This window comes from Cyprinus carpio, chromosome B8 (genome assembly GCF_018340385.1).
Source record: "Cyprinus carpio isolate SPL01 chromosome B8, ASM1834038v1, whole genome shotgun sequence".
Lineage (NCBI taxonomy): Eukaryota > Metazoa > Chordata > Actinopteri > Cypriniformes > Cyprinidae > Cyprinus > Cyprinus carpio.
In genome coordinates this window covers 24126965-24148466 of record NC_056604.1, presented here as the reverse complement: position 1 = coordinate 24148466, position 21502 = coordinate 24126965, and the positions used below count along the sequence as shown (strand labels likewise).

Sequence of the window (21502 nt, the reverse complement as noted above, 5' to 3'; positions counted from 1 at the left end):
CATAACCACTAAAGGGGACATAACACACACAGTTTTTTTTTGCCAATCTCATGTAATTTTGAGTACCTATAAAGTAGCATTGCATCCTTCATATCTCCGAAGAGTCATTACTTTGATCAGATTTACAAAATACAGATACAGCTGTACTGATTCTCTACGCTTATGTCCTGCATCATGTGCCGGAATGGCTTCCATGTTCGACAGTTAGTGAAAGTGAGAGAAAAGTGTATCTAATGTTTTAAATATGGATATTTTTACAAAAAATGCATATATTCACGCCCTGGAGCCATGTGAGGCAGGTTTTATTATGGATGGATGCGCTTTATTTGACTACTTTTGGACTGTTGAAAAAAAAAAAAAAAAAAAAAAAAAAAACATCTGCCCACTGCCATTTTAAAGCTTGGAAGAGCCAGGGCAATCTGAATGCCTTGAGGGTGAGTAAAACATGGGCAAATTTTCATTTTTGGGTGAAGAAAACCTTTAGGGTAAGGTCCCAGACAAACTGTTGTAAAAAGGTATTTTTTAAACATAATTTCTGACATAATATTAAGTGAATCACATGCAGAATATGTCTGTTTTTGCTCAGTTTTGCAAATTGTTCCAAATAAAGCCACAGCAAAACCACTGAATGAATTATTGACTGACTCATGATATGCTGCCACACACTGGCCATTTCAGTTTTACATTTAATTTTTCCCCCATCATTTCACATTTTTTATTTACAAAATGTGTCACATCTGCATTGCAAAGATGTATTTTAGTGATTTGTAAGAGCCTATGAACTGCACTTGTTAAGTCATGACATTTATTCAACACTGTATCTAAGCCCGAGCCTCTACGCTGTTTCAAAAAAGATTTTTTTTTTAAATGTATTTTATTATTATTTATGAAACCATTTATTTAGCACTATTCATTTATAGCACAAACAATTCACTTTGACTTAAATTAAGATTTAACCTTGAATAACCCTTTAAATCAGGATTGTTTGTTATGTTATAGCCTAAATATTAGCACACAGACAGCCTATAATCTAAGAAGTTTATGTTTTAACATGTTTTCAGAAGCCTGGTGTTGGGGTTTATCAATGAAACAGCCAACATAGTTATATTTTGTTACGGTAGTGTCATATTTTGTGCCTAAATTCTCCATGTTTTTCGGGTATCAAATCTAGATTATTTAATCAGGTGTTGCTTATTTTTAAACCCAGATTAGGCCCCTAGATTTAGTCTTAGGCCCTTAGCCTTAAAAAATCAGAGGAAACACAAATATTACCTTATTATCCGATTGAATCAAGTGAAGAGGGAGTCAGTGTGTGTGTGGTGTGTTTGTATTAGACAGTGAATGGGAAGTGCTGCTGTGTCTCTGTGTGCAGTGAATGGGCAGAGCTGTGTTGCTGTGCCTGTGTTGTACAGTTCGTACGGTAACTGAGGAAACATCAAGAGCAGTCAGTCTGTCCGGACCCGCTGCCTGACAGCCCCAGCCCAAAGTCAACGATTCATCCGATGGCGTTTGAGAAACGAAGAGCAATTTCTCTCGTAAGCGGTTTGATTGGCGGCAGCGATTTCAAGCCGTGTTTTCTTGATCCGAAAATGAAGTTTAGCTCCAGCTTTCGTCAGTCTCCAGCCACAGCCGATGCATTTCTTCTGTCGCTTCCCCATATCGGCCGAGCCGATGCAGCACTTCCCTGTGATGCGGTAAGAGCAGCCGCAGCCTCTCTGTGTGTCTCTCTATTTACTCACTGGTTTATGGGCACATAAAGTGGCTGTTATTTATTAAGACGACACTTAAAGTGTCATTTCTCAAGGAGACATCCGCGGTTACATAATAGCATGTAGTAAGGCGGAGGCGATGAATGAACACACTTTATTTCATTCAGAAAATGCGGCTGCATTAAGATCCAATCGATGCTGCTGTATGTTTCCGTCTTGTGAGAGTTATCAGAAATAAATCTCGTTTTACAAGGCAGATAAGCTACTGCTGTAGTGTTTCCTGCTACTGCAAACGGGATAGGCAGTATCATCCTTCAGTACCCTTCAAGTGTCCAGAAAAATTAAATAATAATAATAATAATAATAATAATAATAATAATAATAATAATTTGTGTCAGTAGTGTGTGGTTTTAGTTAATTTGTCCATTACACATACACATAACCTGCTTTTTAACTGAATTATGTAAAATATATTTTAATTGGTAAAAAATAAATATTATTAGGCCACTTTGAGTCAATTTAAATATTTATACTGTATATAGCCTAGCCTATTACATTTTTACTACTTTTACCTATTTTATTTTATTTTTCATATTTTTAAGATATTTTAATAATATCTAATAATCATAGCCTATATAATAAATTATAAAATAAAATGAGTAAATAAATGAATGGTTTGATTGACCACCCTTTGGAAGTTTGACCTTAGGCTACTATCTTTACTAGCAAATATCCTAAATCATTAGGTAACACTGTGGTAGCTTTATCTCTTGAAAGGCGTAACGCTTCTGTGCTCTAGTATGAGTGAGATGGATAGTTTCCATCAGTCATCGGACGGAGTTTAAGAAGATGCTCCTTAATTTTACGCTTTTACCCATTTAAGATTAGGATAGTGGAATAACACTGCATTAATATCAGAAGCTCGTGGTACAGTAGTAGAGGAGTAAATTCAGTTTCCTTGGAAACCAAAGACTGTGCTGCTATACGAGCCACCTCCATTTTCAAGACACGAGGTAATAATACACCAGTACATAACTTAATATTATTCGTATTAAATTGAATACTTCTTAACGTAGGCTCTTTCCGAGCGACATAATCTTGAGCTGAGAATACTTAAGCCTGCACTATTATGTACGGTGACTGCGATGGTGTAGGCCTATTTATAGAATTGAAGGCGAAGTAATGGATTTTTGATAATGCGCTCGTGATTGAATCAGTTTTTCTGTCACGTGAGTGTGTATCAACTTGATAACTTTATCAGTCAAGTGACGGAACTGTTTATAATGCATCCATATTGATTAAATATGGCATATACCTACGTTTATGACCATTCGCTATCTGACTATGTGTGGGGCTTAACAATAAAAGTTTAATAGCCTACTGCATTATTATTTTCTAATAGCCTACTGCATTTTTCTTTTATTATTATTATTTTTTAATTCTAACACATTAGAATGTGTTTATTTGTATTCTTTCTGAGCATAAATAATGACTATCATACATTTTCACCATGATTTATTACAGCCTCTAATATGTAATTCAGCTAAACAATGCTTCATATACCAAAAAAATCTTGTCAGGCATATGTAGAACCAGAATCATCAGATATCTACAGTATGTAAAGATCACAGTGCAGCCTTCCAAATCTAATTAATTGGCCTTTTAAATCTTTACCAGTCTTTGTAAATATCATTCAAACCAGGGTTTACACATTTGTCACCAAGACGTTTTTAATAATTCAAATAAAATTTAGTCACTTTTATTTTAATCACTTTTTCTTTTATATATTTTAATAAGTGCAGGTCAGAAAAGCTTATGTTGTTCATTTTTACATAAATATGTCTGTTATGATGAATGATGATGGAACATTATTTCACTCATATTTTGATTATTTCCCCATATATAGGATTTTTTATCTTATTAAATAATAATAATAATAATTGGATTGAAAAAACATGAGGATGACTAAATGACAAATTTTTGGAAGGACTACATTTTCTGCTTTGAGTTGAGTTGTGTAATGAGTGACGCACTATACACTTCATGCAGTATTTATTCAACCATTATATAATGCTATTTTGTCATCCAACGTCAGAGTCTGATAGCCCCACCCCCTCCAGTACAATTTCTATTGAACTTTTTCTTTTCTGAATTTTTGGTGTGAACCACTAGTCTTACTATTTCTAATAAAAATGGCACAGAATAGTGCATAAGTATATTGGGACGCACCCTAGTTTAATGTAACACATCTGTTACAGGATGAATTCAGACAGACAAAAAAAAAAAAAACAATGGCAACATCTCATCCCAGCTGCACTTTATCATTAGCATCTGTTCCTCTGATTTGGGATCACCCAGCTGGTAACCCCATCAGCTTTTTTACCTCTAGTGACGTTGTAAGCTTAGTGATGGTAACAGCTTTGAGCTTAATTAAAAATTCTATCCCTCACCATGAGAGGAATAATTCACTTAAAACTAATACTTCTGTCATTTACTCACCCCAATGTCTTTACAAGCTGTATAACTTTTTTCCTCTGTGGAAAACAAAACATTAATTTTTGAAGAACATCCTGTGCACAGTTTTCAGTATACTGAAAGTGAATGAGGTCTGTTTTTCTATTGAGGTTACACTGCCTTAATGACCAAACTCAATTTATGGGATGTAAACAACTCTATGCCTATTTGTGTTGGTGCAAGTGATTAATTCATTTGCATGAAAGTTAAAAATTTAGTACACAACTGAAATGGGACCGGTGTACCTTAGGGCTCTGAAGCTAATTAGATGTCATTGGCATCAATACAGAGACAGTAGGGCTGTAGTGTTGCCATTCTAATTGCTCAATATGCTAAATCAGGTCTTTTTGAAACTCCATAATTACTTTCAAAGGTGTGAATGGAGGAAGTTGAGATGTGAGAATAACTGAGAATTTGCTTATTATGACAGTCATGGGATTGGAGTTTTTCATGTGCCACATTCTTAGAAATGTAATTTTTGTATTCCTGTTTTGATCAGGAAAATTTTCAGTTCTTTTTTCAATCAAGCAGTGAAACTGTATGGCCATTGGTTTGTGCAGTGTATTAAAAATTGAACCAATGTCTTGGCAGCGGAGCTGCATGAGCCTTTGGCGACAAAGCCCACCAGAGCCTGCGAGAATGGGCGGGGCCATCTGGCTATATAAGAGGGTGTTTCGCCACAGGATCCTCAGATTTCTTCTCCTTCAGTGATGATGACTACGCTCTCCGCTGATCCCAGAAGCCTGCTTGCCGCTGACATGCCTCTCAGTAGGACCCAGCGCCCTCTCGGGTCAGCTGATCCGCCGGTATTTTCTAATGCTTCAGCGCTGCAGCTTTTCCAGTCCGGCTTCCCCTGTGGCCATCCGGCGACTTATAAAAGAGCTTTCTAAAACAGCTTAGTGTTTTTTCAAATCCCATGCCGTAATTGCGGTTTATGCAGGTCTCCCCTGCACACCGGTGACGGCCACAGCGAGTGCGTTTCCTGCTTGGGGAAATCCCATGCGGAGGCCATGCTAATGGGGATGGACTGTTCTCATTGTGAGAACCTCAGTCTCGCCTCTCTGTGCTCGTGGATCGCTTTCTTTTCAGAGAGCGACTTCGCCCCTCGCGCCCTCCCCTTTTCTTCCTCCTAGGAACCTGTGAGGAAAAAACAGTGGGGCAGAGGACGAAGCTCACGTCGGCTCAGATCCCGTGTGCCTCGCCCTCGCAACACGGAGAGGTTTCCCCTGTCCTTTTCACCCAGCCTGACCAGCGTCCCTCTGCCAGCGCGAGCAATCTGGTCTTGTTTGGGGGAGTGATGATGAGCTGCCCGATGACTGCACGACTGCAAGTAGGTTCACACCCCTACTTGCCTGGCAGGCCATCCCCGGGGTGTCCGAATGGGTTATGGGGATAATAAAACAAGGTTATTCACTCCAATTCGCTCGAAGACCCCTGCACATCAGCGGTGTGGTCTCTACCTCGGTGCAAAGTAAAGACACTCAAGTTCTGTGCTCAAAGGTGATCTGCTGGCAAAGGGAGCAATAGAGATGGTTCCTCCAGCTCAGAGCGAGTCAGGCTTCTACAGCCGCTACTTCCTCGTCCCCAAAAAGAATGGTGGACTCCGGCCCATCCTCGATCTCAGACACCTGAATCAGGCCCTCATGAAAAGGTTGTTAAGGTTGACTATGCTGAAGCAGATCCACACAGGGGACTGGTTCTTTTCTCTGGACCTAAAAAGACACATACTTTCACATCCAGATAGCCCCACGTCACAGACGATTCTTGAGATTCGCCTTTGAGGGAGTGGTTATCAGTACAAGGTCCTTCCCTTCGGACTGTCTCTGGACTTTTACGAAGTGCATGGATGTGGCTCTTTCCCCTCTAAGGCAGATGGGAATCTGCATTCTCAACTACCATGTGGACTGGCTCGTTTTGGCCCAGTCGGAGGCAGAATTAATATCACACAGGACCCTCCTCCTCAGCCACTTAGACCGCCTGGGACTCTGGGTCAATTTCGCCAAGGGCATGCTGTCCCCCAGCCGGCGAATATTGTTCCTGGGAACAGTTTTCAGCCCAGCTCAGATGAGAGCCATAATCGCACCAAAACGTTCTCTGGCCATGCGGAAACTCATGCCTCCTTCGAGATCTGTGCCACTCGCCCTCTCAAAACGTTTCAGAGGATGCTGGGCCTCATGGCCACAGCGTCACCAGCACTACAGCTGGGTCTGCTTCGTATGCAGCCCCTTCAGCGCTGGCTGAAACCGAGGGTTCCATCCCATGAATGGCATCACGGGCGCCTACATATCGGGGCGAGCCAGGCCTGTGTAACAGATATAAATTAGAGAAGAAGTATCGACAGGGAATGTAGTCAGTTACTAACACAACCTCGGTTCCCTGAGATACAGGAATGAGTACTGCGTTGCTGATCATGCTATGTAGCTCATGACTCAGTCATTGCTTTAGTCAAAGTAACCTGACGATCCTGTGGCGAAATGCCTGCTTATATAGCCAGATGGCCCCACCCATTCTCGCAGGTTCCGGCGGGCTTTGTCGCCATAGGCTCATAAAGCTTCACTGCCAAAACACTGGTTCATTTTTTAATACACAGCACAAACCAATGGCCATGCAGTTTCACTGCATAATCGAAAAGAGGCTTCAGTTCAGGAGAAAAAGATTTTTTAAGATTTTTTCCCAGTACTTATTCCTGTATCTCAGGGAACCGAGGTTACGTTAGTAACCAAGTATGTTTAATGACTCTTTTAAAAAAGTAATAACATAATTCTTCTTGGACCTGCAATACATTTGAGTGCAAAAATATGAATTATTATTGTAAATAAAAAAATTACCTTTTTATTTTTTAAATGTCATGAATTTGAAATCATTCATTTCTTTTTGAAGAAATTATCTTTTTGAACTAAAAATGTCTTAATGTATTCATCATAGAGAGGCCATAAGAAAGACTTATGTATTCATTTATTCATCAATTCATTCATTAATTCATTAATTTAGATAGATAGATAGATAGACAGACAGACAGACAGACAGACAGACAGACAGACAGACAGACAGACAGAGACAAAAAATGTCATCATGCCACTGACCCATTTATCAATGATACAATAATCAACCAATACTCAGGTCTATATCTTTGTGCATTTGTAGAAGTGTCTTGGCAAGAATTTTTTCTTCCATATTGAGGGTCCCATTTATTTGCTTCAAAAAATTATTTTAAATATATTAAATATAAATGTTTTAATATATATATGCAAAGGCCTCTAAGTTCCATTTGAAACGTTCTTCTAAAATGAGCAGTCTTCTATGTGTAGGTTCAGTAATTTCACTTTGACGGCAATGAATAAGTTTTTTTCATTACCATTAAAGTGAAATAACTGAACGTAAACAAAGGAGCCTGTGATGAATGCTAATATTAGAACAAAATTTCAAATGTGTATATATATATACAATTTCTCTCTCTTTATTACATTTGTATTGTTTGTGTGTGTGTGTGTGTGTGTAAAAGCACCATTTTATGGAATCTGACATGGACTATGAGAGGCCAAATGTCGAGACTATCAAGTGTGTGGTGGTTGGAGACAATGCAGTTGGAAAGACCCGTCTTATCTGTGCCCGGGCCTGTAATGCAACGCTTACACAGTACCAGCTACTTGCCACACATGTGCCCACTGTCTGGGCAATAGATCAGTACAGAGTATGCCAGGAGGTGAGGAATGCCTGCTGCCATATTCTTATTCATGAAATAAGTATATGAAAGAAATGATGATGCAACGTGTGATGGTTGCTACTTTCAATAATTTCCCTGATAAGTAATCTGATAAAATGTTGAAAAATGTGTCATACACAGTTTCTCGGGTAAATCTCAATGCATATAATAGGTGTGTCTCTCCGGCCAGGTTCTAGAAAGGTCCAGGGATGTGGTGGATGATGTCAGTGTGTCCTTGCGTCTCTGGGACACTTTTGGTGACCATCACAAGGACCGCAGATTTGCGTATGGCAGGTGAACTTGGATTACCTCTCTTGTTCACTCTAGATTAATTATATTTATACTAATTTATAAATGATTAAGTAGTTTTTAATTCTTCATTTTTAATGTTGTCATTTTCCCCATATTGTTTCCACTTTTGTGAAGGTTTGTGAAGTTATTTATTTATACCTATACTAATGAAAAATGGTGATGAGTAAATAACTCATAAATTGTCATATTCCATAGAACTTTATCATATTAAACTTTGCTCTCACTGCAAAGCTTACATTGTGCAAAAGTCAAAGGTGACCCTAAAAAGGTTACCAAGCAAACTAATTAGTTTTAACCTGTATAAATTAATGAGTTGTCTCTGGTTTGCTAACAGGTCTGATGTGGTGGTGTTGTGTTTCTCCATTGCAAACCCAAACTCACTCTACCATGTGAGGACGATGTGGTACCCTGAGATCAAGCATTTCTGTCCCAGAGCTCCCGTTATCCTAGTGGGCTGCCAGCTAGACCTGCGGTACGCCGACCTGGAGGCAGTGAACAGAGCTCGCCGGCCACTGGCCAGGTAAATTAAGACAGCAAATACAACTGTTGGTAGCCATTAATGCTTGAAATGCAACAGTTGTATGTTGTATGTTGTAAACCTGTGTTTCCCAACTCTGTTCCTTGAGGTACCCAAAAGTATAGATGTTTCCCTGATCTGACTCATCCATTTAAAGTCTAAAGGCCTGTTTACACCTGGTCATTTCATGCGTTTTCGCTGATCGGACATCTGATTCGATAAAAAGTTTCCATTTACACTTGGCCACATAAATGTGTTGTCGCAAAACAGATATAAATTCAATCTTCAGTTCCCGCGCTATATTTAAATTTAATGGAGTTCACATCAACGAAATCAAAATATAAGCACTACGTTTTATTAATTATCAGCTCATTTCAAGATCAAAGGCTGCAATAGGAGAGCATGCGGCATCAGCACTGGAAAGATAAGTTTGTCTTACTACTTTTAATAAAGATGATTGTGTGTTGACCGTCTGCGTCTTTTCCTTTCAGTTTCATTTGAGGCAGTTTGCACATCGGCTTGCTGAAGAGATGCTCAGCTGCTCATCCGCAGCAATGTGTGTTGCATTAGCGCAGTCTGTCTAATGTCATATATCCTATAAAACACTCTCACACGTTTAATATTTTAACATTTTGGGAGGAGTTTTGACCGAAAGCTTGGTAATTAAATTTGTGACAAGGATTCAAGTGTGCAGACAGTTTATTTTTTGAGATTTTCAGTCTTGTTTGTCTGGCACCTTGGTGATCGTGAGTGCGGTGTAACTCCTTCTAAACATTTTGGGAGGAGTAAAATTAACATATGTGGTTTCAACAACCAGATGCATTTACACTTGTACAGTTTCGTCTAGACCACCTCCTGAAGTGGTTTGAGCGATCGGATTTATATCTGTCTCGAATGTGTTTCAGAGGGCATTTACACCTGGTCTTTTCACGATAGCTATATGATCAGGAAAAAAGTGGAATGCAGCCGTAAAAAATGCATGAAGTGACCAGGTGTAAACAGGCCCTTAGAGTCTCTAATAATGATCTAGTAAGTCGATTCAGGTGTGTTTCAATTAGAAAGAGATGGAAAATGTGTAGTGTTGGGGTGCCTCAAGGAACGGGTTTGGGAAACACTGTTAAATCTACAGCTGCATTCCACTTTGTTGTCCTTGTTAACTTCTCTCCATCTCATTGACTCGGATGTACATCACTGATTGAGTTGCACGAGTGTTCACTACTGGCCGAATCCTTGCAATGGACTGAATTAGAACGTCCTAAACCCTTGATCACTTGGAACCTGCTATGGAGTTTTATAATAATAATAATATATTATTAAAATAATTCCTTTACAAATTTGTTTAATGCAGCATTCTATGTGTATATAGGTATGCTTGGGCTGTCTTAATTATTAAAAACAATAATTTATATATCATAGAGTTATTTGGGGTGGGGGTAAATTATATCACAGTTGTGTTGCACTGTGCTTTATGGAATTTTCTGAAGTATACATAGGAAAGAGACTTCCCTATGTCAAAATCGAAGGTCTGTCAATATAAACTTCCTTCATCCACTTCACAAAGTGGAACAAACTTCAAAATGGCAGTGGGCTTCTTCCAAGGGGAAGTGCTTAGGGAAGTTCACGAGTTTGTGTCTAAAGGTGAAGTGGAATGCATCCTATGTCCCCATCAATTCTACAGTCTACAAAGTCTGTAACAATATTCTAAAACAGTAAAATAATTACAATACTGTGTAAACTCACACTCATGTTGTTCTGAACTTTTGTGATGCATCTTGTTAAATGAACATGAATGAAATTTGAGAGCAGTGGTAGAGGTGAAGATTTTCAGTGAATAATGACTTACATTTTAGTCTGTTCCTCAAAGCTGCTATCATGTAACTTCATAATGTTGTGCATGAGATTTATGAAATAATTTTTTACTATTTTAATGATTCTATCTTGTAATATTTGAAGCTCAACTGCACCTACTTTATGCCAGGGGTGTCTAATCCTGCTCTTTCATGGAGGGCCACTGTGCTGCAGAGTTTAGCTCCAACCCTTATCAAATACACCTTAACCAGGTCTTCAGACTCACTGGCTGCACCCGAAAGCTTGACTTGTTGCCTCTCTGCCATTTCAAGCAATGACTTTGAAGTTATCATTTGTGCATGAAGGTATCTCCCAAAACTTTTTCAGCTTTTGAGGCAGCATAATAGTCTAATGATCTACAACAAAATATATAAAGCTTTGGTCACAACTGAGTTAATATTTAATTAATACAATACATATTTTCCACTAGAAATTAAATCAAAAGTTGAAACAATTGTTCACAAACATACATCTGCAAACAAACTGAGCTCAACTGTCATGGAATTGATGCTTCGCATGGAGTTTGATTGACAGGCGATCTGACCAATCATAATGCCAAAGCTGCCTTTTTTGTCTGAAAAACAAACCAGACAGGAGAGTAGATTAACGTTGGTGAACTTGAGCTTGAAAAATTGTGATTTAACGTCTTTCCACAGTTGAAACAAGATACCTTCTGATGTTCATTCGTGTTTATTTCGTGCTATAACTAGTAAAGAGGAAGATATGATCGATTGACATGCTGTTTGAACTGAGGTGCTACAGCGATCTGTCACGACACATTAAAGAGCCACAAAATGGTATTTATTGTTTGAATTTCTTTAAAAAACAAAAACAAAATTTGAAAACTGAGATTTTGTTTCATACCAAAAGTAACCTGCTCTTTCTTGTCTTTCCTCTTTGCTCCGCGATGTAATTTTACAGCGTGAGAACATGACGTGTGGCTTGTGAATGCCATGGCTTGTCGGACATACAGTAGCAACAGTAATGGGGGGGGGGAATTGTGGAATTCCACAGAATTGTGGAATATCATAGGCAGTAAAGAATACATATATGCTTCCTTCAAAAATCAATGAGATGAAGGTATCTCAGTAGACAGGATGTAACACTATCATTGGATTCAGACGTGCCTTCTTGCCTTCCTACCTCAAGATGCGCAGACAGCATTTTCAGCTTTCAGATGCAGCAATTAGATACTTCCAGGCATGTTTGATGAAGCTGGCTAAAACTAAACTGTACATTGGCCCTCAAGGAGCAGGATTGGACACCCCTGACCCCTGCCCATTCACTTTCCTTGTGTGGTAAGTCTTTTGGTTTTGAACATTGGGAACGTAAGTAAATGCTGACTGATAAAGATTTCCTTTTGGGGGAAAGCTAGTACTTTAGCATAATGCTGTGTTTTTTTTTTTTTTCAGGCCCATTAAATCCAATGAGATATTGGCGCCAGAGAAAGGCCGTGAGGTGGCTAAAGAACTAGGCATCCCTTATTATGAGACCAGCATAGTTGCTCAGTTCGGGGTTAAGGATGTTTTCGACAATGCTATCCGTGCAGCCCTCATTTCCCGCCGTCATCTCCAATTCTGGAAGTCGCATTTAAGAAATGTTCAAAGGCCACTCCTCCAAGCCCCCTTCCTTCCCCCTAAACCCCCTCCACCCATTATCACCGTTCCGGCACCTCCCAGTAACATCGAAGAGCACCCTAGTCGACTGTTGGAGGACACGCTCTGTGCCGACGTCATCTTAGTCCTCCAGGAATGCCAGAGGATCTTCGCCCACCGCATCTACCTTGCCACATCCTCCTCCAAGTTCTACGACCTCTTCTTGACCAAACCTCGGGGTCCTGAGGAGACCGAACGAGAGCGAGAACGACCCCGAGGGCCACCGCTTTCTGGCCGCGATTTGCTGATGCGCGCAGCTAGTTTTGACGTTTGTGAAAGTAGTGACAATGGAGATAGAGCAAACTTGCGTGCCTGCACCAGTGATGGAACTCTAAAAGGTTACGGAGATCATCGTGGTCGTCTGCTCCCAGCCTTGAGTCGTGCTTTCATTAGCATCCAAGAAGAAATGGTGGATGACCCCGTCACTTTCAACCCTAGAAAAATTACCGTTGTTCACATGGACCCTTCAATGCAGCCTGGTCCATTCCGATCGGTGTTGCGGTACCTGTATACAGGTAAACTAGATGACCGGGAGAAGGAGCTAATGCAGGTGGCCCACATTGCAGAGCTGCTGGAAGTTTTTGACCTGCGTATGATGGTGGCTAATATCCTGAACGATGAGGCCTTCATGAATCAGGAGATCACCAAGGCCTTTCACGTGAGACGCACCAATCGAGTGAAAGAATGTCTGGCGAAAGGGACCTTCTCTGGTGAGAGGCATGTGAACTGGTGCCTGGTACTGTTGTTATTAGGGATGGGCCAGAATGATAGTCAAGTCATCCAAAAAGCAACTACAGTAGTTGGTTAATGAGGTTGGCTTTTATCTAGTTTGCTTATATGACTGCTTTTACATGAAATTACAGTAACTGTCTTCAAACGAACATTTCAAGACTGTTGAACAAATGGAATTGCTCTGAAATTGGTGAGAAGGTTAGAGGCCATTATTTCAACTAAACAGCTAATCAGGATATCAAAATGAAATGTTACCATTCAAAATGTTACATAAAAGAAGTCAAATGCATTATAAACCTAGTTAGATGGCATGCTTTCACATTATTTTACTAAATAGTGTTCTTTCAACAATATAAAAATATTTAACATTTTTAATTTATATGCGGCAAAATGATATATCTTCTACAAAACCTTGTGTATATGAAAAATGGGAGTACAAATTTTAAGCAGTGTCACACAGAGATCTCACAAACATGTTTGGGTGAACATGAGTGAATGTTTAACCATGGTTTTGAAATCAGTCATTGAAATGGATAGTTTAAAATGAGAATCAAACACTTGAGGAAACTTAACCATTTGGGTCTGAGGTTGTTTTGGGGCTCTGGAAAAATATTGCAATGCGCTGACATTTGTGCCCTTTTCAGTTGCTTATAAACATATTAATAGTAAAAGTTTATTAACACTGTATTCAGGACAAACTGGGCTACAATATTTAAAAAAAAGCATTAAAGTGCCCCTATTATGCCATTTTTAAGGTTCCTGATATTATTTTGGGAGTCTCCTACAATACATGCATGCAAGGTCAAAAACACTTTTGTTTTCTCAAAATAATCATTTAATATCACATCTTTTCCAAATGATTCTCAAACGACTCATTCAAAGCAGTTCTAAGATTCCTTCTCTGCTCTAATTGTTCAGACAGCCCAGTCTATTGTGATTGGTCTACCATGTAAATTGCGTGTTGGAAACGATACGCCCATTGCCATGGTTCCATATTTTGAACACTCAATAAAAACATGAACATCTATTAGTAATCATACTTACATTTTGAGATTTATTGGCTTTCAAAAGCAAGTGTTTTGTGAATCCTGTGTTGAACAACCAGAGATTAGAGAAGCAGTCGTCATTTGGGAACACAAATAAAGATTAGGGTTGTACGGTGGTAGCACATTGGAAAAAAAATATTTTAACCACTGATTCTTTACACCCTCATCTTTTGGAATTGAAAATAAAACAATTTTACTTTCTTCACTTCCTGTGATTAGCATTGTGCATTATGTTAGCATTTGTACTATAATGGAGGACACTTTTAACAATCTTGTTACTGCGCTGCCTCCCATGCAGGAGATGCCTGTTTTGGTTCACAATTGGAGTGATTTGAGTATAACGGGAAGGGTTACATTGGTGCCGTGACCCTGATGAGAATGAGGTTTAGGGGGGTAAATGTAATGGAAATTAGCGTGCTTTTTAGCTCACCCGCCTCCCATTCTAGAGATGTCTGTTTAAATCCCAACTGGAACGGTACAAATATAATTTACCTTATTTATTTGTTGTATATCTGACAGTTACACTAACTGCATAGCATTCCCTGTTGAAAAAAACAGCATATGCTGGTTAGGTATGTTTTGAAGCACGGCTGCTGGCTTGAGCTGGTTTAAGCTGGTTCATAGCTGGTCATGTCCTGGTCCAGCTTAAACCAGCTCAAACAAGCAGCCATGCTTCAAAACATACCTAACCAGCTGGATTTTTTCAACATGGTTCATTTTGCAGTCCTTTTGTCCTTTTCCTGTAAATGTCCCTATTTGTCACCCTAACCTTTCTGTGCTGTGTAGAATAATACTGTCAGGTGTATATTAAAAAGCAAATTCTGCATTTTTGAAAACTGCACACATTGAGCGTACAGTGCACAATCTAGCGGAAGGTCGCCCAGCATTGTTTATAATCAGAGCTAATTTTTCTCAAATGTGAGATGAGCTCAACCAGAATGTCCCTTCAAGCTATTTTCCCCTCTACTTCAGCTCAATTATTCACCCCCAGAGAGAAAAACAAGCCCCCATATTTTGTCAGCTGGATTTCGGTTTCATAATCAGTGCTCTTCTGATAGAGAAAACCGGTGCGGATGTATCGTGTTTTTCAGCACTCTCAGGGTTTGGAGGACATCAAGCTGTCTTGCAACGCTGTCCGAGCTTTTCCCTCTTCAAACATAAACACTGAGCAATTCTATTTATTTATCTTTCACTCTAGCACTATGATTGTGCTTTAGTGGAATGTAATGTCTAGCCACTGTCATAAAGTGCCTTTAAGTTTAAGATGATCACTTCATTTCAGCATCAGATTTACAATGTATGTTGATTTACCAGAGAGTAGAGTATGTTTATATGATATGATATACAAACCCCAATTCCAGAGAAGTTGGGATGTTTTGTATAAATGCAATAAAATCAAGAATCTGTGATTTGTTCATTCTCTTTAACTTTTATTTAATTGACAAAAGTACAAAGAAAAGATTCACTTTTCACTTACCAATGTAAATGTATTTTTTAAATATGAATAAATTTTGATTTTGATGGCTGCAACACACACCAAATAAGTTGGGACAGAGGCACGTTTAACATTGTGTCACATGAACTTTCACATCAACATTGTTTGGGAATTAAGGAACCTAATTATTAAAGTTTTGCAAGCAAAAATTTTGTCCAGTCTCCTTTGAAACAAGGCTTCAGATGCTCAGCAGTCTGTGATTGTCGTTGTCTGATTCTCCTTTTCATGACTGGTCATACATTTTAAACAGGCAGGCCAGTCTAGCAAATTCATTCTGATCAAAATAACTGATATCTGATATCAAATAACCATGGCCTTCCCATGAAAGACATCATCTTGACGGCAGTATATTTCTCTATACAACTCCAATATATGTCTCCATGTCAATGGTACCTTCAGACATATCCGAGTCACCCATGCTGTTTGCTCTGTTGCTCCCCCATACCATGACAGACGTTTGCTTTTGCATCTGTCACTGATGAAAGTCTGGATAGTCCCTTTGGTCTTTGGGACTGAGAACTCGAAATCCATTTTTCCCGGAAACAAGCTGAAATGTAGACTAATCTGAGTACAGCACACCTTTCCACTATCTTTTTGACTATCTGAGATAAGCTCTGGCCCCGAGAACCTGGCAGCATCATTGCATGGAACTGATGTATAGCAGCAGACTGTGTTAGGTGACATTGGTTTTCTGAAGTACTCCTGAGCCCATGTGGCTATATTTAACAGCATGACGGTTTCTTATGCAATGCCATCTGAGGGCTCAAAGGAGGTTTCCTGCCTTGCCCTACATGTGCTGTACTGTGATTTTTTTTTTTTTTTTTTTTTGGATTCTCTGAATCTTTTCAGAATAGTATGTGTGGTAGTTGGTGAAAGACCTTAATTCTTTGCGAAATTAGATTTTTGATTTGTTTGACACTGCTCTCATGTGGTTTTTTGTTTTGTTTGTTAATTCTTTGCAAAATTAGATTTTTGATTTGTTTGACATGTTGGTCGTTTATACCCAAACATGGTAATTAAATAAAAGTTAAAGACCTATGAACCAATTCACCTGCTTATTTTGAACTGTTTCAAAACAATTTTAACATGGGGTTGTATTCTATAAACCTTTTCACTACAGAAGTTTGTCTTCTTTCCCAATTTTTTTGGAACGTGATGGCAGCCATCAAAATCAAAAATTTGTGCTTATTTACAAAAATACATTGGATGTTGGTCAGTGAAAACTTGGGAAATCTTTTCTCTGTACTTTTGTCAATTAAATAAAAGTTAAAGAGAATGAACAAATCACAGATTCTTGATTTTATTGCATTTTACAAAACGTCCCAACTTATCTGGAATTGGGGTTGTATTATTATAATAGTGATTTGAAAAGCTACAGAAGTTTGTCTGTTCTTTCCTGCAGATGTGGTGTTCAGCATGGCCAAATAAACCACAGGGCATTTGTGACACAAGTCAATGTTGAACACTGCTTATCTCAAGCTGTGATTGGATGGCAGCCATGTTTGGTGGACCATTTGTGGAGAGCTGTACAAAAGAGGTACAGTGCACTCACAATATTTCTAAACCAGTACCATTGGGAACACTGAGCTTTTAAAGATGATATTTGTGGTGTGTATTTTAATGGTCAAACTGTGTACAATTTAATAGTTTGTCTAGCATGAACTAATGTAGTATTTGACAGGAACCTGATGAACATCTGTGATTTTTATGTATTCAAATTGGAAAATAGAAGGAGGTAATTATATAAGTTTTTTATTTAATTTTTTTATATATGGATATAATAGTATTTCAGTGATACTAAAATTATACAGTGTTGAACAGTCTATTTATTTTTATTTGGGTTGATCTAGTTTTAACCCTTCATTTCTAATGCTATATCTACAATATGAAATAATAAATAAGCTTACCAAGTATGAAAAATTAATACAAATTAGTATTTCCATCATATGTAGTGGGGCCCAAATATCAAAGACCACGGTGAAAATTTGTAATTTAAAAATTGACATTTGAATCTGTAAATAAACTGGAACTTTTATGATTTAAAAAAAAAAAATAATCAAACAAAGGAAACTAATGAAGTAAAATAAATACTGTATATTTCGGATTTTGCACAATTTCTAGGGCACTTATCAAATAAGTAGTTTTGTGATGTGCTTGTCAGATAATCTTGCTTCCACTGAAGCTCAAGATGCTCTTTAGATCATGGTGAAAAATGTAAACATTAGGTTTTATATATAACTTGTGGATTTCATGCTGCTAGATTTCTGCTGTCAAGTAAGTAGGACAAAAGAAATAGACATTGAAAACATGGAGTGCTTATGCAATACTTTTGGACCCCATTGTATGTTAGAATGTTAACATAAGCTTAAAGTTGGACTTTACTAATGAAGACAGCATACTCTAATCATACTGTTCTTTAACACTGAGTTTTATTCCCCTTTAAAGCCTCTTTGAGTTTGTTGCTGTGTTTTGTCAGGTGCTGTTTCCAAACACTACGCGGAGCTGCATGCGTGCTGTGCTGGAGTATCTCTATACTGGCTGCTTTTGCTCTCGCCCAGATCTGGATGCCATGGAACTCATTGTTCTTGCAAACCGTCTCTGTCTGCCTCATCTGGTAGCGCTGACAGGTACACAAACAAACCTGAGACAACCAAATCCTGTGTAAATTTAGACTTTTAACTAGAATTGAGGAGCGAGACAGTGACTAAAAATAACACTGTGTCCTTTTGTACTGAAATACAATGCAAGTCACTTAAGGTGGCAAATTACAGTGATTTTTACCATGCTTAAGGTTTTTTTTTTTTTTTTTTTTTTTTTTTTTTGGTATGATGTGAAGTTAATTTGGGCATGGTCTGGCTTTTTTCTATGGCCTATCTGTAACATATATGCATCTTGCCTACATTTGCCATACATTGCATTCAAAGTACACATTTTATTAAGTTCTTGCATTCTAACAGATCTCGGTCTAAGCCCCTTATAATATGTAAGTGGACATGGCAACACTGGCATCCAGAGACAGCATGATTCACTCCTCTGCTGCAGATCAAGAGATCACTATGAAAAATGTTCAAGGGCTAACTTTAATGAACAAACTGCTTAAAGGGGTCATATGACGTTGCTAAAAAGAACATTATTTTATGTATTTTGTGTATTTGGTGTAATGCAATGTGTTTATGTGGTTTAAGGTTAAAAAAAACACATTATTTTCCACATACTGTATATTATCGTTTCTCCTCTATGCCCCACCTTTTTGAAATGTGTCAATTTTCACAAAGCTCATCGTTCTGAAAAGCAAGCTGTGCTCTGATTGGCCAGCTATCCAGTGCGTTGTGATTGGCCGAATGCCGAATGTAATCGGAGAAACAACAAACAACAAGAACTACTCTACACTGCTCAAAACTTGCGATTCTTTAAATATGAAAATATACTTACAGGCTGTGAGTCACAAGCGCCAGACTGTCCTTGCAAAGTTGGAATTGCCACACTTTATAGAAACAGCCTTTGTGCACAGGCGGCATAGGCTACTCTCCCAGCTTCAGGAAACAGTCCTCTGTAAAATGCGCTGCACACATCTGAATATTTGGGTTGAACTGTTCTGCAACAGTGTTGTAAATGCAACTTAACCACTGATTTCTAGTTGTGTCCTCTTTTGGAAGACGAAACAAAGTAGTTTAGCTTTCACATATACCTATACCGAAAACGTGGATTTTGAAGCAGTTTTGTTTATATTTGAAAGCATGTGTTTCTAATAAATAACCTTACAAGACAGTTTGGGATGTCAGTGTCTGTACACACATAATTGGATAAACCCCATTATAACACTCCATAGAAAAATCTTGAAGAAATCACTGGTGAATTAGACTTCCAACTGCGTTAAGACTTTTTTTTGGTTTACTGCAATCAGCTATGGTGTTGACTGATGAATTTGCACATGGTTTGTCTTTAAACATTAAAACACCAGACAGACATGCAAACAGGGCTAAACACTTGATTTTCACCACTCGGGGTCTTTATCTAATGTCAGTCATTTATTAACAAAGAATACAAACTGAAAATAATGGTGACATATTCTGTTGTTTTTATGAGTGATGTGTGTCTGTCCTAGAGCTGTACACTGTGAAGGTACTGACAGAAGCTGCCGTGATGGGAGCTGATATAGATGGAGATGTTCTGCTCTATCTGGACATGGCCCAGGTAAGCGTACCATTGACAGACAGGATGAAAAAAGAGTCTCTGTTTAAGGAGTGGTTAGGAACAAGATAGACTAGTTGTTTAGAGGTCTAGGAGGGGACGTGTCTCAACATGTCTGATTTTCTCCATAGTGTTTTCTTCTGTGTGATTGTTCCCATTAGTTCCACTGTGCTCATCAGCTGACTGACTGGTGCCTCCATCACATCTGCACCAACTACAACAGAGTCTGTCGCAAATTTCCTCGAGAAATGAAGGCCAAATCTACAGGTAATTAAACAGCCCCTCGGATCAGTATAAATGTCAATTTTTCAATAATTATTTTAACTTCAAAATTAATATTGAGACATGACAGTCTGTAAAACTGAGACACAATCATGCTCATTTGTTCAGATGTTTTCATTAGCCAACTTTTTCTGTTACAGGCTTTGGTAATGAGACAAATTCTTAATCTAAATAAGTTGCATTAGTCATTGAAACTGCTAAAAAAAAACATAATTTTTATTGTATTGTATTATTAATCTATTCTATCTACTTGTTTTATTTTGATTCATCAGAGAAAAAAAAACTTGACCCTCTAATACTAGTGTTCTCTATTGTTTTTTATTATATCTACTTGTTTTCTTTTTAATTATTATAAATTGCTTACATTGTCATTATTTGATGCTGTCTATGAAATTATTAAATGTAAATGTAGATTTTATACTGTATATATATTCTTTAATATTAAAACTACTTATATAGACTTGGAGCAACATGAGTAAATAATGGATTTTTATTAACTCTTCATTCAATTCAAGATGTATTCTCTGAATATATTCTTAATATTGAACACAATTTCTATATTTAATAATTTAATTCATCCTGTATACACAACCATTCAAAAGGAGTCAGTAAGATTTATTTAAAAAATAATAATAATAATTTTAGTAAAAAAGGATCAAAAGTGAATAAATAATATATTTTTTTAATGTTTAAATATACTCAAAAAAAGTGTAATTTTAAATTGTGTTTCAGGGCTTTTATTGCATTTTTGATCAAACAAAGCTTACTGACTGATTAGTTTATAAAACATTTTTTTAGGGATGTTTGGCTATTTTTTCCTGGAAATCAAAGCAAAAAATATGCATACTGAGATTTTTTTTTTCTTTTTTTTTTTCAGTGTGACAGGCATCCCTAACAAAACAGTTATCTCATTACTGAAATTAGTTTTGCATTAAGCTGGTATCACGTCTCATTTTGTCTTACAGAAAACCTGGAGCACTTTGAGAAACATCGCTGGCCTCCAGTGTGGTATCTAAAGGAAGAAGATCACTATCAGCGGGCGCGCAAGGAGCGTGAGAAGGAAGATTACCTGTACCAAAAGCGTCAGTGTAAACGCAAGTGGCTCTTCTGGAATCTACCGTCTTCACCGTCCTCCAATTCTCCGTCTTCTCCTGGTTCTTCTGCAGTCATCTGATCGGCTCTCAGGATGCATGACCCACCTAACAGCCCTAAATGTGGGATATAAACACACAACAAGGAATGATAGCCTTTTTCAACTCTATAAGATGACCTATTCACATTTTCAGCTGAGCAAAATGCCCAAGCCCTGCTTTTAGCTGCTGAAGAACATGCAAAAATGAAACAGGATGGGGAACACAAGTCAAAGCAACACAAGGCTTTGACTAAAAGCACATTGCTGAGTCTTTCTACTGGTTGGATTTTTCATCAAATCAGCTTTGACATCCTCCTGTGACATCATATCCTGTGGTATTAGAGCGCTGATAATCTTCGGTCAGCA

The 21502-nt window shown here is 38.1% G+C and overlaps 1 protein-coding gene across 1 annotated transcript; it reads left to right on the top strand.

Annotated features, from left to right (window-relative positions):
• The first annotated feature begins 1290 nt into the window (after nt 1-1290).
• On the top strand, nt 1291-21178 carry LOC109049918 (rho-related BTB domain-containing protein 2-like). Its single transcript, XM_042730196.1, has 12 exons — nt 1291-1694; nt 7725-7926; nt 8117-8220; nt 8573-8758; nt 12016-12968; nt 13453-13465; nt 15582-15619; nt 16995-17068; nt 18008-18158; nt 19637-19725; nt 19884-19989; nt 20970-21178. Exons 1-12 carry the CDS (start codon nt 1633-1635, stop codon nt 21176-21178), a joined length of 2187 nt encoding a protein of 728 aa, XP_042586130.1. The 5' UTR covers nt 1291-1632.
• The last annotated feature ends 324 nt before the right edge of the window (nt 21179-21502 follow it).

What these genes read in the sequence shown, in the direction of transcription:
- LOC109049918 (XM_042730196.1), top strand. Translation starts at nt 1,633, where the DNA reads ATGCATTTCTTCTGTCGCTTCCCCATATCGGCCGAGCCGATGCAGCAC. An exon ending in GCTCGCCGGCCACTGGCCAG is followed by an intron (nt 8,759 to 12,015) that starts GTAAATTAAGAC and finishes TTTTTTTTTCAG; the next exon opens with GCCCATTAAATCCAATGAGA. An exon ending in TCATCTGGTAGCGCTGACAG is followed by an intron (nt 18,159 to 19,636) that starts GTACACAAACAA and finishes TGTCTGTCCTAG; the next exon opens with AGCTGTACACTGTGAAGGTA.